Genomic DNA, 17,687 nt, shown 5'->3' on the forward strand with positions numbered 1-17,687 from the left:
TGTCCATATATTCGCCATTTCTGTTTATTTTAATTCATTAAACATGATCCAAGTTTCTCTCTGGTATTATTTTTGCTTCTACTTGGAAGACTTCCTTTAGCATTTCTTGTCTTTTGGGCATGATGACAATGGATTCCCCTAATTTTTAATTTATCTGAAAATATATTTTCTTAACTTCGTTTTTGAAGGATATTTTCACTGGATTTGGAGGGAAATTTTCCTTTCAACACTTCCAAGATGTTATTCCACTGTCTTTTTGACTTTATCATTTCTAGTTACAGGAACATAGTCATTAGAGTTATTGTTCCCTGTTTTCAAGATTTTTTCTTTCTCTTTGACTTGTTAACAGTTTGACTATTATTAAATGGCTAGGCATGGATTTCTTTGAATTTATCCTATTTGGATTTGCTGAACTTCTTGAATCTGCAAATTAATGTCTTTTAGAAAATTTGGGAAATTTTCTGCTGAGATTTCTTCAAATATATTTTCTGCCAATTCTCTTTCCTTTCCTTCAGAGACGTCAATTACTTGAATGTTAGACCTTTTAAAATTGTCCTACATGTCCCTAAATTTCTAATTTTTTTTGTTTCATTTTATTTTGCTTTAATTTTCCCCCTCTTTTTCAGATTGGACAATTTCTATCGATCTATCTTCATGTTCACTGGCTCTTCTATGAGTTCCATTCTGTTATTAAACTTATTCAGTGACATTCTTATTTCAGATAATGTATTTTTCAGTTCTAATATTTTTTTACATTTTCTATTTCTCCACTGAGATTACCTATCATGTATTACAAGTGCATCTTCCTTAACTCACTGAGAGTAACTCAATAATAGATGATATAAAGTATTTCATAATTCCAATATCTAGATCACTGTGGGTTTGGCATCTCAGGGTTTTCTTTTTTTTTTTTTAAGATTTTATTTATTTATTTGACAGACAGAGATCACAAGTAGGCAGAGAGGCAGACAGAGAGAGAGGGGGAAGCAGGCTCTCCACTGAGCAGAGCCCAATGCGGGGCTCTATCCCAGCACCCTGAGATCATGACCTGAGCTGAAGGCAGAAGCTTAACCCACTGAGCCACCCAGGTGCCCCTCAGGGTTTTCATTTGATACTAGGTCACATTTCACTGATTCTTCAGAGGTCAAGTAATTTTGGATTGCATCCTGAACATTGTGAATACCATGCTGTGTAAACTTTGGATTTTTTTTCATAATAGCCACTCTAATGGGTATGAAGTAGTGTCTCTTTGCCGTTTTGATTTCCATTTCTCTAAAGGCTAGTGATGTACAGCAGCTTTTTGTGTGCTTATTGGCCATATCTTTGAAGAAATGTTTATTCAAATCCTTTGCCCATTTTTTAAATTGAGTTGCTTATTTTCTTGATGTTGAATTATAGTTCTTCTATATTCTGGCCATTAGAAGCACTTGGCTGGCTGAGTCAGTACAGCATATGACTCTTGACCTTGGGGTTGTGAGTTCAAGCCCTAAACTGGGTGCAGAAACTACTTAAAAAATATCCTGGATATTAATCCCTTATCAAAGACGTGATTTGCAAATATTTTCTTCCATAAAAAACCACAACTCATTCTTTCTGAGAGTTCCATTTTTACTCTCTTGATAGTGTCCTCTGACATACAAAAGATCTTAATCTTAATGAAATACAATTTATCTATTTTTTTGTTTGTTGCCTGTGTTTTTTATATCCAAGAAATCATCTCTAAATCCAATATGATGAAGTGTGAAGTGTTTCCTATATGATTTCTTCTAAGAGCTTTCTTGTTTTACTTCTTAAGTTTAAGACTTTCATCCATTTTTAGCTAATTTTTGTATATTGTGTAAGGTAAGGGTGGTTTCCAGTTTTCCCAGGTCCATTTTTTCAAAAGACTATCCTTTCCCATTGAATAGTCTTGGCACCGTTATAAAAAATCATTTGACTACATACATGAGAGTTTATATTTGAGCTCTCTATTCTATCCTGATTTTCTATATGTCTATCCTTATTCTAGTACCACACAGTTTTGATTACTGTGGCATTTTAGTAAGTTTTGGAATCAGAAGTATGAGTCTTCCAACTTTGCTCTTTTTTTCCAGGATAGTTTTGGCTCTTTGGGATCCCCTTTGGGATTCTATATGAATTTTACAATGGTTTTTCAATTCATGAAAAAAACACTGTTGGGATTTTGATAGGGATTACTTTGAATCTATACATCATTTTGGGTAATAATGTCATCTTAACAACACTAAGTTTTCCAATCCATGAACATGGGATGTCTTTCCACTTATTTGGGTCTTCTTTAATTTCTTTAAGCAATGTTTTATATAGTTTTCAATGTACAAGTCTTTTACCACTTGGTTAAATTTATTTTTAAGTATTTTATTCTTTTTGACACTATTATAAATGGAATTTAAATTTTTGATCCTTTTTAGATCACTTATTGCTCATACATAGAAATGCAACTTATTTTTGTGTGTTGATTTTGTATACTGCAACTCTGCTGTATTTATTTATTAGTTCCAGCAGGTTGTTTTTTTTTTTTTTTTTTTTTTTGTGGTATCCTTAAGTGTTTTATATGTAAGAGCATTATCATTTGGGCACAGAGACTACTTTTTCCTTTCCAATGTAGATGCCTTTTATTTCTTTTTCTTGCCTGATTGATTTGGCTAAAATTTCTAATATATGTTCGAAAGAAATGGTGATACCCATGACTTTTTTGCAGAAAATTAGTTTTAAAGTATGCATCTATTACTTTTGTATTCTGACTTGTTATTGAAAATACACATCAATATCACCTCATGGATTTAAAAAAAGTTCCCTATCCTCTCCCACAGATTCTGATTCAATAGGTCTTGAATGAGACTCAAGCATTTAATATTTTTTTAAAGCTTTCCAGATGTGTGCCTCTGTCCTATATTCTCTACCCAAAGTAATTTATCTCTCAGAACTTTATTTCCTTCATCTATAAAATCAGTCTAAAAAGTATAATCCTCACATTTTTTGAGGGTTTAATTATGTGGCAGGCAGCATCCTATGTGTTTCAGTATTATTTCACTGAATTCTCACAACAACCTTTGTTAAGGTCATGACTACTAAGCCCCATCTTTACAAATGGGGAAACCGAGCCAAAGAAAAGTTTGGCATCTTGCCCCAAATCACACAGGTATCAAATGGTAAAATTAAGATTTAAATGAAATCTACATGATATTAGCATTTATAGTCTTTAGGATGGCGGTTGCTTTATAGTATAAGCTTGACGAATATTACTTAAAATAGTAGTTGTCATATGTAAAGCAAATCAATAAATTATTCATACTGAGAGCTCCAAGTCAGTAAAAGAGTTAAATGTGTTTATTATTCTCCATTTACTAAAGTCATCAAAATAACAATATATTTTAGAAAGGCTTCCATTAAAAACTAATTTTGCACTTAATATCATTTATATTTTCATTCTCTACTTCCTCAACTCCCATTGACTTCAATCTATTACCACCAGTCTTTCTCTACTGCTCTACTCTATGCTACTGCACTTGACATCTTCTGATTGTCAAATTAATATCCTATTTTGTTTTCCACTAATTTGAGGAATACATATCTTGCTTTTGGCTTCTAAAATATTACTCTCTGGACCTCCTCTTGCCTTCTTTGACTACTCTGTCCCATTCTTTTTCTTTCTTTCCATAAATGTAATGCTTTCCCAGTTTCTGGCTTCAGTCTTCGCTCCTCATCTATGTTCCCTCTATATGTTTTCTCTAAATGATGTCACCAACTCCTCTGGATTCAGTCCCAAACCTAATGGTCTAGCTCTAATCTTTCTTACCAGCTTTACAACCAAATTTTCCCCTGCCACCTGGGAATCTTCCCTGGTATATTCCATAGACACCTCCAACTAAAAAGACCTGAAACAAAACTCAGTCATTTTGTCCAGAATAGGCTATAGTTCCAACATACTTCTCTCCTCCGCTCTTCCTCCTGGTACCCTATTCTACCCAATCTCTGACATATGAAAACTATAATTCATACCTACCTGTCTATTTTTGTTCACCTCAATCAGTGATAAAGTCCTATCATTATGCCTATATATCTCTTTAATTTACCCTCTCTTCTCTTTGGCAATGTCTTTAGTTCAGGATCTTATCACAGATTGCAATAACCTACATGCTAGGGTTTCTGAAATGAAATTCTCCCCATGCCACTGTGTAACCTTGTTTCCCAATTTAAATTATATTGATGGTAAAATGAGGATCATCATATCAGTCCTACCCCTATTATAGCTTCTATAATATTGTACTATAAATATCTGCTTCATATTTGATTCCTCCACATTTTAGTTTAACATCACCATAACCCACAACAATGACCATCACATAACAGAGAGTAATAGATAATTGCTTATTGAGTGAATGACTAAAAGCTCATGTCACATCTACTTCTAAAGAACTTGAGACCACTCACAATGTAAGATACATTTCCATTAGGATAATTAAGATAAAGACAAAAGAATAGCTATGCAATAACCAATTTACTTATGAAAAACTTAATTTCTGGAAAATTCACTGGCTCAAAATAAGTTATTTTCATTAATGACACATAAAAGAGGTGGCACTATATACTCATACCCCTCTTCAAAATGTTTGCCTGGTTTTCTAAGGCAGATATTTCAATCTTGGCATTTTCTTTCATCAAAAGCTTTCTTTTCTTTGTTACTTCATACTCATTATTGAAGTCTGCAATTTCCTTAATAAATTTTTCTTCCTCCTCGGTCACCTTTTTCTTTGTAGCCCCCTGAAAAAACAAACAAAAGATCAACTATAGATGTTAATTGTAATACTATTTTTCTATAGTGATTTAAAATGCAATCATTTGGAATTACTAACAACAAAAATATAAGATTATACTTCCTGGTGTTATCACAAAAATGTTTTATTCCTCCAGCAATATTAATAAAAACGTGAAGCTACTGCCTACTAATAACCAACAATTTCCACATGAAAGTTTTATCCTTAATGTTTTGGGAGTATTACTGAGATAGAAATCCTACAACTTGTCATTATATCTGTGTTTGTTTATGTATTAAACTTAGCAGCATAGGTGCCATTTTGTCACTGAAATATAAAATTAGGTAAAATAATTAAATGTCCAAACAGGAAAATGAAAATCTACACTCAAAGGAATTACTGCTATAGAGAAATAACAAATGAGGAAATCCAAGGAAACCTTTTAAAATATAGACAAATGAAGTAAAATTATATATTTATTTCCAATTGAGTTCTACAAAGTAGTTTATGTTTTATGAAACATCAACATGAAGAGGAAATAAGAATTTCCAAAAACTCTGTGCCATGACAGAATCTAAATATTACTGTATTTTTCTATTTTTTCTAAGAAATGTCAACCAATTGTGAACTACATTGGGGAACTAGCCATGTCATGCATAAGCTCAAACTCTGTTGGTTCTGACTTCAGATAAATATTCTTAGAATTTTTAAATGTATTTTCTTTGAACTGTCAATTAATTGTAAATAACATTCTTAAACTGGCCCTGTCATTTAAAACTGAGTCTGCTGGTCCTGAGTTAAGATAAAAAATAAAATAAAGAAAATCCATCTCACCAAGATCCATAAATATGCCTAAAGTGTGAACCTCTCTGCCTTTCAAAAGCATTAAAACCAAGGTCTGAAAGCCTGAGCAATTCAAGTCAGTTTCACTGGGTTTTTCTATGCTTATTACAATTGCAAATAATTTCTATATTGCATATCTTCTAATACAATTCTTTCAAACTATATTACTCTACCAACTGGTTTTAAGTAGCATTTAATACTTTTCCGTATCTGAACAGGACTATCTTCCAATATGCATACATATAATTTTCTAAAAGTACATCTAAGTATATTTAAATACTTTTCAATACAGTTAGTGGAAATAGATATTTCTAAGGAGCTGGAGACTTACAAAGGTTTCGAGAAGCATATTCCTCTGGTTTGTAATTTCACTACATTGTCTTTCTAAGGCATTTTCATGAATTTTCCAAAGCTGTAAGAGGAAGGCTTTTTCAGAAAACTGCTGAACCTTTAAAGTGAAAAAACAGAAATCAGAATGAAATAATTGTTAAACATTTTAGGGTACCTTAGCTAACAGAACAGATCTGCATAGTATAAGGTATTTTCTGTATTAATATTAAATGCAAAATAAAATTCACATTAAACATCTTATTTTAGGGGCACCTGGGTGGCTCAGTGGGTTAAAGTCTCTGCCTTCGGCTCCGGTCATGATCCCAGGGTCCTGGGATTGAGCCCCACATCGGGCTCTCTGCTCAGCCAGAAGACCTGCTTCCTCCTCTCTCTCTCTCTCTCTCTGCCTGCCTCTCTGCCTACTTGTGATCTCTGTCTGTCAAATAAATAAATAAATAATCTTAAAAAAAAACAAACAACCTTATTTTATATACACCATCATATATTATTTTATAACGGTTCTATCATTGCAAGTTTTATAATATTTCCCCCCAGTAAGAATACAGGCCCCTCGATGGCAGAAAATGTGTTTTCTTTTTTCTTTACGATACCTCACACAATTCTTAGCCTAGATATCAAAAGCTTTTTGACTACACATATTAAACTCTGCTTCAAGACAGCCCATGTTAAAGAACAAATTTCTATTCTCATCACTTATGAGGAAGATATGGATGAATTAAACATGTATACAGTAAGACTAATAAAATGAGATAAAATCTATAAACCATAGGCAAAAACCCAGTCCCACGACTATAGTTATACCAAGAAAAACACAAATCTGCTAAAGTCCTCCAATGCTTTTGAGAACTCATTTTTTATTTTAGTACCTCATTTGGGTTCTAGTTAGCAAAAGACATAATAAACATTAATATTGGATATGTAACTATTATTTCATTTGGGCTATAAAGAATAGCATCTCCTGAGACCATGAATATTGAAATGAAAGTCAGGAAGCTTTAATATATAAAAGCTAAAATTGATGCCAGACTGGGAATAATCTTTCCTCTATATTCAGCACTGGCCCTCAGAAGAAAGCATCACTTTTAGTTTGGGGCTGTTCCCATCTCCACAGTGAAAAGAAAAAGGAAATAAATTCAATTTAAATTGCAGAAAGCAAGATTTATGTTAGCCACCAGAACTTCCTGAAGGTGAGAGACAGGGTGTGAAATCTCTGTCCCAGAAGATACTGAATAGTAAAGAGCTTAAGAATAGTCTAGTCCAGAGGCAAAGGGTTGGCCTGAAAGATATTTTGAAATGATATGGCTAAAAAGTCCAGGAAATACTGGCATTAAAAAAGTAACAGAAAAAAAAGGTAATGGAAATAAAACAGAAAATATGGTCTTGCATATATATAATATCCTGGCACATCTGCTCACACCTTCAATACTTGTTGCTGTTCTCATCAACTCTATCTTAAGAAAGACATCAATAGAGAACGATGAAAGAGATGCAATTTTCATGACCAAAGAAACTCAGAAAATACTTTTAAAGTTGGCGGAAGGAAGAATGTGGCAGTTAGTTATTTTACTATCTAAGAAGACAGAAATTAGAAAACATATGGCCAGATCTATGAAATTGTTGGGTTCCCCCAATAATGGGTCCGTGATTAAAGGAGCGAGACTGATACAAAGCGAAGGTCAAGCAAAGCTTTATTTCACACCAAGCATCAAGAATGAAACCCAACGTTTGGGGCCGCACCTTTTACAGAGACGGCGATCCCTCTCTGTTTCACAGACTAGCTTTTATAGAGCAAAGGCCATGTGGTTGGGCCTGGCTACGCACAGGTGGCCAATGAAGTTGTAACACACAGAGAAAGCTGCACAGTCCTGCTAGGTCACACATAAGTGACCAACTGAATTACAATTTACCCTAGGAGACATTTGAACCAGCCTATCACCTTGGTCAGAATTGGCGCCCAAAAGGCAGGGCCCACACTCCTTGGTAACTAGGGAGACAGCATGCGGGGCCCCCCCACTGATCGGATGTCTCCACCTGGCCTGACCCACCCTTGTATTTGGGCTTTGTTACCTGGGGCTGGTTTCCGGGACTTGTTTTTAAGTAAGTTCCCGGAGGGCGGGGGGAGCAGAGTCAATTTAACTTTTACAACAAAATGGCAGTTCAACCGGGGTGGGGCTGCTCTGGCTGGATAGGCCTTTACAAAATCATATAGAAGATGGAGGCAGCAAACAAAAGGAGGATCATGAATTCTATCACATTATCACATTCTTTTAGAATAAGAAAATACTTCAGAGCTATTTACTATTTACTTATTATACGAGAATAAAATGAGTTCCAAAAATGTGAAATTTCTTAACATAAGTAATATAATTAATTATGGGCAAACCCGGGACTAAAACCCAGCTCTTCTGATTTCCTTTCTGCTAAATTAGGACTAGAACTATTTCAAAGTAATAGAGACACTTCTGCAACTAAGATGGACTTTAGTCTCTGATAAAAGCAGAAGATGAAAGTATGTAAGTTTGAGAAACAGTAAAACCACCAGAACTTAATGAGAGGAGGTTGCTTGTAGTATATACCTAACTCTCGGAGCTGCTATTTTGGACAGTAACCATGAATGCCTGCAAAATTGCTTTGAGACCAGATATTGGGCTGGAAAATTTTTGGTTTAATCCAATAAGGTATGTCATGTATGAATCAAAATTCCTGAATTCTAATTGTTTCTGTCACTGATCTGTTGTGAAAGACCTTTGTCGAAACCCAAAAATGAAGGAAATCGTACTTATCAGGCTAAGAAATTTTTAAGTAAGTCATAACCAAATTTATTATTCAGGTTCATAAAAGTCTTATGGTAAGAAATAAAAAAATTAAGGTGTCCCATTCCAGCTATCACCAGCTAAGACCTAAATTACCACTGTCTTCTTTCCTTAAAAAGAAAATAAATATTAAAGAGAGCTATTAGACAAGTTGTCATTTAATTGGAATATTTTACCATAATCTGAAAAATGAAACCTATACACCCCAAATGAAAAGTAGAGAACTATTCAAAAGCTTTATAAGAAAAGCATATCTATAAATTTCCTCTTCCCCCAAACTTCTATGGGAATTATCATTTTGAGGTCTTTTCAGCTTCTTTGTTGTTGTTGTTTTTATTATTATTGGTCTGCTTCTCCTCATCATTCCCACTTTCCCTCTTATATTCTGTCTTTATCTTTTAATTCCACATTTTCCTCTTTAAATCAACTTTAAAAAGTTCCAGAGTCAATAAGTACAGAAAAATTATAGTAACACTAATTTCTAAATTCACTTAGGGTCTGTGATGAAAACATTTAATACAAAATGGAATTGGCAAGTAAAGGAAAAAGCGTAATAGAAAAAGAGGCAGGAGTTTGGGAAAGCTCAAGTCAGTAACAGCAGATGCCCACAATATGATGATTCACATGGTGAAGACAACAGTAAGTTAAGGTTCCAGAAGCTACATGGGTCTATTATTAATAGAGTTCTTTCATATTTTAATGAAACTGAAAGGACAAAGACTTGTGGATCTTCCCAGTTCCTCTCTGCCAAGTGTAAGCTGTTACTCTTAAAAACGGAAATAGCTTTCATGGCCACCTATTTGCAGAATGTGTTTCTCATTATCCCTTTTGTTCTTTCTGTTATCATGACCAACGCCTTAAACTATTTTTCACACTCTTGTGTTTGAAAACCAGACCTACTGATATGTAAAATCTAGGTAAACAATTCCAGATATAACCTGGAACATATTGCTATGATCACAAGACAAGGTCATTTCACACAATAAATTATCATCAGAAACATCTCTTTTATTGTAAAAATGATGAGTGCAGATGAGAATTGGAAAGATACTAGAAGAAATGTAAAACAGACTTAAAAATAATTTTAACTAAGGTATAATTGATTTACAGCATTATAGTAGTTTTGAGTGTACAACAAAATGATTTGATATTTATATACATTGCCAAATGATCACTACAGCAAGTATAGTTACCATTTGTGTCCAAAGGTATAAAATCTTTTTTCTTCTTTTGAGGACAACTTTTTAAGATTTATTGTCTTAGCAACTTTCAGTATCACTGACTATGGTCACAATGCATCATGACCTGAGCACTTATTTTATAACTGGAAGATTGTACCCTTCGACCCTCTTCACCTCTTTTGCCCCCCGCCCCCACCAAATTCCTCCCCACTGGTTAACTACCAATCTATTCTCTGTATCTATTAGTTTGGTTTTCCTTTGTTTGTTAGTATGTTTTGTTTTTTCAGATTCCACATATAAGTGAAATTATATGGTATTTGTCTTTCTCTATCTGATTTATTTCACTTAGCATAATACCCTCAATTCCATTAATGTTGTTGCGAATGGCAAGATTTCATTCTTTTTGTATGGCTGAGTGGTATTCCATTATCTATTTAGCTACATCTTCTTTATCCATTCACCCATTGATGGATACTTAGGTTGTTTCCATATCTTGGCTATCATAAACAGTGCTGCAGTGAACATAGGGGTACACATATCATTTCGAATTAGTGTTCCCGTTTTCTCTGGGTAAATACCCAGAAGTGGAATTGCTGGATCATACAGTAGTTCTGTTTTTAATTTTTTGAGGAACCTCCATACCATTTTCCATAGTAGTTGCACCATTTACTGTCATACCAACAGTGCAAAAGGGTTCCCTTTTCACCACATTCTTGCCAACACTTGTTATTTCTTGTCTTTTTGATTATAACTATCTTAACAGATAGGTGATATCTCATTGTGGTACTGATTTGCATTTCCCTGATGACTAGTAATGTTGAGTATATTTCCATGTGCCTGTTGGCCATCGGTATGTCTTCTTTGGAAAAATATTTATGCAGATCCTCTACCCTTTTTTATTTTTTTTGTGTGTCTGCATGTCCACCAGCTTTAATAAGGCACTTGGAGAATGCAGGGGTGGGGCACATCCACTGGCATTAGCGAGGCCCCTGGAGAGTGCCGTGACTGTGTGCATGTGCCGGCAGTAGCAGGATAAAGGGAGAGGGCAAAATGGTGCTAGCAAGTCAACAAAATGGCACAAGGTGGAGGAAGAGCAGGAAAATGGCGCCCACCTGTGCCTCCATCTTTACAGAGTCCCAGTAGGCCCCTGTCCCTCTGACAGATGCTTTACGATTAGGAAATAAATTTCTCCTTCACATATGTGTAGTCTAGGTGCTTTTCAAACTGCTGCTTTTGCACTAGTTCTGGGGCAAATGATTCTACACATGAGCCCTTTAAGAGCAGAACCTTCATTTCCTACACCCTCTGGATCTCCTGGATGTAATAAGCACCACTGATTTTCAAAGTCAGATGTTTTGAGGGTTCATTTCTCCCATCTAAGTCCCAAGCGCTAGTATGCCTGATGCTGACGTGCTTCTTGGGCATAAGCTCCATATTTGTGATCTCCCTCCTGATAACGGGTTGGTGTGCCAAGGTAGAAGAGGGTTCTGGTGAGACTACGTGTCTGCCTCTCCCACCCATCTCAGTGTGGCCCTGTCTGTTATCCTTTGTTGTGGAGGAATTTTTCAGCTAGTTTTCAGGTCTTTTTCAGAGGGAATTCTTCCATACATAGCTGTAGATTTGGTGTGTACATGGGAGATGAGTTCAGATATACCTATTCTACCATCTTGAACCACTTCCCAAAATATTTTTGTACATATCTTTCCCAATCAGGGAAAGGTTTGAGTTGAGGCACTATCTTCTATCCATGGTAGCTTGGACATCTTTCATAAATCAGCACTTTAGAGACTACTAACACTATATCCTAAGTTACCCAGGAATGTCAAAGGGTTATAACAACAAGAAGAAAAGGGTAGAAGGTTCCTAGTAGCAGTAATACAAATTTCTCTTTCTTATCTCTCTTCTTCCTCTGACTACAAATGAAGAGAAATATTTGCATGCAGCCTTAAAGTTATATTCTAGAATCAAATAGCCAAGCTTTGTCAGAAAATATTGCTGTTTTGGAAAATTTTAATTTATAGCAGTGCCAACACTCAGGTTAATTCTGCTTCCCTCAGCCATAAAGGCTTTTTTCTTTCCCTGTTTTATTCCTCTTGGGATATTTGATTTTTCAACAGAGCTTATAGTTTTCCCAGTGAGCTGACTTATCTGGTCAACTAGGTCAGTTTTCAGCATAGCCATGATTTGTGACTCTTCACTACTCTTGCTGCCTGGGTGCCTTTAGGTATTTTTCTACCAGAAGAACTCGAAAATTGAAAATGACTGAGAATTCTAAATTAATGTTTAGGTCCAAGTAAGCAAAGTACAAAGCTACTCTTTGTGTGGCTGCTGTTGTTTAAAATATTCTCAGACTTTAGGAACTGACATTTTGCTGATTAAATGGTCTACCCCACAGTGTAAGGCAACTTTGCATAAGAGAGTTATGTAGATTTCACATTTGTAAGCTCATGGCAATTGGGGGGGGAGAATGTGTTATGACTATAATAAAAGACATTTTAAATGCTAGAGGTACATCAGTGAATATTGTATCAATAACAGATATGAAGGTTTTGTAAAAGAAAAATATCTATTTTTTATAAATCTTTTTTTTTAATTTAAATTCAGTTAGCCAACACATATCATTAGTCTCAAATGTAGTGTTCAACAATTTATCAGTTGTATCTAACACCCAGATGCAGTACTTAAAGGAAAACTCACTATGACACAGGAATCCTAATGTAGGAAGTTTCAATATCAGGAAATATTAATCCTTACATGGCCCATAAGACTTTTCATGATCTGCACTCCTTTCTTTACTGTCCAACCTTATCGTCCACTACTCTCCTCTTCATCCACTTTCTCCAGCCACATTGGCCTTCTTGTCATTCCTTAGATTTACCAGTGGCACGCCCTCATTATGACCTTTGTATTGACTGTTCTCTGCCTGAAAATCTCCTTTCCCAGATTCCTTCTGGTTCCTTTCTTTACCTCAGTCAAGTCTTCGCTCATCTTTCATCTTTCCGTTGGCAGTTATTAGGACGCCAGAGAAGACTACTGCTATTTAAGTTTGTTCTGGAAGTTCTCATTAATGCAATATGGCAAGAAAAAGGAGTAAGAGATACAATTATCAAAAGGCTGGTACACAGCTCTCTTTCATTTGTTTAGGTAAATGTTACTGTTACATACCCAATAAATCTAAATAAATCTATTGAAAACTGTTAGAAATAAAAAAGAATCCAGTAAAATAGTAACAAATAAATATAAAAAACAAAGTATCTTTTCTAGTTACCAACAATAAATAGAAAAAAAGCATGGGAAAGATTTCATTCATAATAGTAACCACATAAAGAAAACACAAATAAGCTTAAAAAATATGAGACCTATATGGAAAAAAAAACCCTCTACTGAAGAACATAAAAGATCCAAATAAATAAAATGATAGGTTTTGTCCTTGAATGCAAAGATGGAAATACACCAATTCTTCCTGAATTATCACATAACTGTAGTAGAGTCTTAATTAAAACCCCATAATTTTGTTAGAATTTGACAAAACAATTTTATCTAGAATAACAAAAAACCTGAAAAGAATCAGGAAACTTCTAAAAAAGAAACTATCCTTCCAGAGAATCAAAGATACTTAGAAGCAAATGTAGTTTAGTAAATATGTTACTGGCGCTGAAACAAACAGATTAATAGAAGGGTACAGGCTATCTAAAAACAAATATATATGCATTACTGTATCATAAAGATGGTGCTTTTGGTCAGTGGAGATCATGTGATATTTACCCAGGGAAAAATGGAGGAAGAGTCATTTTTATTTAAGATATTGGAAAAGTACTGGAAAAACACACTATTTAAAAATCTTGGGAGTGGGGTAGGCTTTCCCAAGCCTGAGATGGATTTCAGATTTAATCTTTTAAAAGATTAAAAATTCTAGCAAGACAAACATTCTAAACTTTGACTAGATAAAATATGTCATAAAAAGCCAAGCTACAAACGATAAAATTTGCAACGGATGACAAAGAAAGGGTAATATCTGTAACTTATAAAAAGCTAGATGTCAATAAGAAAAAGACAAGGAAAGGATTTGAATAGGCAAAAAATGTAAACATTAGCAATCAATGAAAAAAATATATAAGTAAACAAAAAGTTCAAATTAACTATAAAAAGATGTCACTTTTTCTTATATTTGCCAAAACAACTGATAATTTCAATTATACGAGTAGTGAAATTGTGGGAAAATAAACTGGAACAACTTTTCTGAATGACAATTTGGAAATTCTCAAAAGCCTTAACAGCATATAACTATTGATAGAGCAATTTGATTTCTAGGACTTTATCCTAAAAAAACCAAGTGCACCGAGATGCATGTGTAAGACTGTCATCACAGTGATAGTAATAATAGTAATTTATTAACAATAATAGTATTTACCAGTAGGAAAGCAGTTATCTAAAATATGATATAGCCACTGAGTGGAATACTATGCAATCATTACAAATTGCTTATTTAGATATATATTTACTGAGATATGTGGGATACAGTAAATGGAAAAAAAGCAAATCATTTCAGAAAAAAATACATGCACTTATAAATAATTCTGAAAGAAGATCTATGAAAATATTAACTATAGAGTGGAACTATGAATAGTTTTCACTCTGTGTTTGACCTATTTATATTTTTGGAATAATTTGCAATAAATACATACTACTTTTATGAAGAATTAAAACAATTAAACTAGTCCAATTCAGAAAACAAAAATGTCTGCTGCATGTTCATCAAAAATGATAGAAGGTCCTCATATTTCCTGAGACTATAAGCCACTCTTCCAGTAGCAACATAAGCAAGTGCTCCTAATAAAGATGGAGACAAAGAGGAGCTCATAATAAAGAAAAAAAGACCATTTTAGAGACCATTTAATCCATTTTTTCTACAGTGGCAATCACATATCTCCCATTCCTTCCTCTTTTCTGTCTTCTCTTGGGAGGAACTAATTAGAATTTTAACCAGGAAAAACTGGACTATATTTAAAGTCATGAAACTAGACTGAATCAAAGAAGCTGAGGTAGGCAACCTTTCAACTTATCTTGAGCTATTAATTCAGGCAATAACAATTCATAAACCCACATAGGTACCAAAGGCTATATGAGATATTCTTCTCAGCAACATCAAGATCACAGGCACAGCTGCAAGTAGCCAGTTTGCTTTTGACCTCTTTCATTCACCTTTTTTGAACCCGTCTAGTGTTACAAAATCCACAGTCAACCCAAATCTAACCTTCTCAAAATAACCCCCATACTCCAAAATTACTTTTTCCCTTCTCCTCAAATAAAACTCCCATTTCCAAAGAACTGCTGATACAGCTAGATACTAATATGATTAGGGAAAGAGCAGTAATGCACAAATACTGATAGGCCAAGAACATTTGTAATGATACTTCTTAATCTGAAAGACTCACTGGGGAGATACTTTGAAATAAGGTGACTTCTGTGTTATTTGACAATGCAGGAGGCAGTACCTTATCTTACCTATCACTACATCTTCCTATTCTGTCAGGATATAAAACAATGGAATGCTGCAGGTAGTGATTTTTCATGTACTGCTTTTAATGGAAGAACCATAAAATGTCACAGATTCTTTAAAACACGCATTTTCCTCCTCATAATAAGAAAACTTGGCACATGAGCATGAAAAGATCCTACCTCAGTCAAGTACTCTACAAGAAATGGTGGGGGGATGGGGGAAGGGAGACACATATTCACATCAACTTGTTAACCAGCAGCTTTAGCTTTAGGAAGACAGTTCATTCTTTAAGAAGTGGAGCAAACAAGAATGGGACAAAGAACAATGTGTATACTGTACCTGTTGGCAAGCTGTAAGTCTGGACAGCTCTCACATAAAAACAGCAGAAACACCACCCCCCCCAAAAAAATACTGTAATGAAAGATAAAAAAATAAAATAAAATTACTCAAAAGCTTACAAAAAAAGAGTACTATAATGCTCTGTAAGATATTGATGTTACATGGTGCAAAAAGATAAATTTTGTTAATCAGTTATGTCAATACCAAGACAATGCAAAGTTATGTCCCCCAAAAAACAAGAGTAAAAGAGCAAGTAAGGACATAAGAGAGTAATATTAAATAAAATAAAAAGCTGAGATAATAAGGAAGACAGGAAATGAAAGAAATATAAAAAAGAAAAGATCCCAACAGAACTTTTAGAGTATTAAATAACAGAACCAACACTGCAAAAGATGGAATCAGTAAGGTAAAGTATAAAGAGTTCTCTAAGGCTGCTGAGAAGATCACAGGATCAGAGAACAGAGAACAAAGATCTAATCTTATAAGGAATAGGCGAACACAAAAAAGAAATCACAAGTAATAGCTGAGGTTAAAATGGGAGTTGAAGTTAAAATGGGAAGTTATAATTAGGTTAAAGTAGTTGAGGTTAAAAAGTAATAGTTGAGGTTAAAATGAGGGACACTCCTGGTCTAGAAAAAACTAACAGGTACATCTGTTATATTTGGAATTATAAGAATAAAAAAAATCTGCACAATCAACCAGGGAAGAAATAATGAAAACAGTTTACCTGAAAAGGATTTTAATAAAGCAGCCTGAGGAGTGCCTGGGTGGCTCAGTTGGTTAAGCATCTGCCTTTGGCACAAGTCATGATCCCAGGATCCTGGGATCAAGCCCCAAATCTGACTCCCTGCTCAGCGGGGAGTCTGCTTCTCCCTCTCCATCTGCCTCTCCCACCCTCTCGCCCCACCACAGCTCATGCTTGCATGTGTACATGCACACTCTTATCTCAAATAAATAAAACCTTTAAAAATAATTAAAAAAAAAACAGGCTGATTTCAGTATTTCTCTTCTGCATTAATAAATTTCAAAAATCAGTAATGCCACTTCTTGTGACAATCCCCAGGTGTTGCATGTAAGTACCAAATCACTAAACTGTACTCCTGAAACTAGTATTACACTGTATGTTAACTAACTGGAATTTAAATAAAAACTTTTAAAAAATCAGTAGTGTTAGATTTACATAATTTTCTATAAACAGGCATGAGCCAAGAATTCTGTATACAGACAAATTTTTTCATTCAAGTGTGAAAACAATAGAAAGAAATTTAAGATCTTAATGGCTTAGAAAATTCATCATGCACAATAGTCCCTGAAAAATTACTTGAACAATTATACAGACTGACCAAAAGATGAAAAAGAAATAAAAATCCAAGAATGAGGAAGTTGAAGCATTAAAAAATTTTAAAGTTAAAGAGTTAAAGTTAAGAATTCTGGTTAATATGGCAGTCTAAGCAAATGTGGGAAGGACCCACTTTCTGCTCAAATATAGAGGAATGCTATATAAAATAGAACTACATTTAAAATAAGGTATCATTTACATAGTCAAACTGAAAGCAAGAAAGGGAAATTGTCAAGCCAAACACGAAGAGGAGACCCGGGTTAAAACGGTGTGCTAGAATTTAAGTCCAAGGGGTATCCTTGAGATTGGGTACAGGTGTTACAGGCTAGGGTTTTAAATGCCCACATAAGACCAAAAGTCAAGACCAGAGGGAGCTGGAACTGGGCTCACTGGATAGAGTCAGGAATTGAGCAGTGTCTATGCCAGCTGTGCAAGTGGAATAACAAAACTCCATTCATTGGTTTAGAGAAGCAGCATATAAATGAGCTGCCACCATTGAGCCATGAGTGGAAGGTGTCATCCCCAAGAAGCTCCAACCCCAAGCTT

The 17,687-nt window shown here is 34.6% G+C and overlaps 1 protein-coding gene across 1 annotated transcript in view; it reads right to left on the bottom strand.

Moving 5' to 3' along the window:
* The window catches only part of CCDC172 (coiled-coil domain containing 172), a 52,710-nt gene that overhangs the window by 22,401 nt on the left and 12,622 nt on the right, over positions 1–17,687 (bottom strand). Inside the window, exons 3-4 of the mRNA XM_032877300.1 lie at positions 5,950–6,066; positions 4,617–4,782 (exon numbers count right to left, since the gene is read on the bottom strand). Coding sequence (XP_032733191.1) covers positions 4,617–4,782; positions 5,950–6,066 — 283 coding nt within the window. The remainder of the gene's footprint in view (positions 1–4,616; positions 4,783–5,949; positions 6,067–17,687) is intronic.

Source organism: Lontra canadensis, unplaced genomic scaffold (assembly GCF_010015895.1).
Source record: "Lontra canadensis isolate GAN:19392208 unplaced genomic scaffold, GSC_riverotter_1.0 scaffold3, whole genome shotgun sequence".
Taxonomy (NCBI): domain Eukaryota; kingdom Metazoa; phylum Chordata; class Mammalia; order Carnivora; family Mustelidae; genus Lontra; species Lontra canadensis.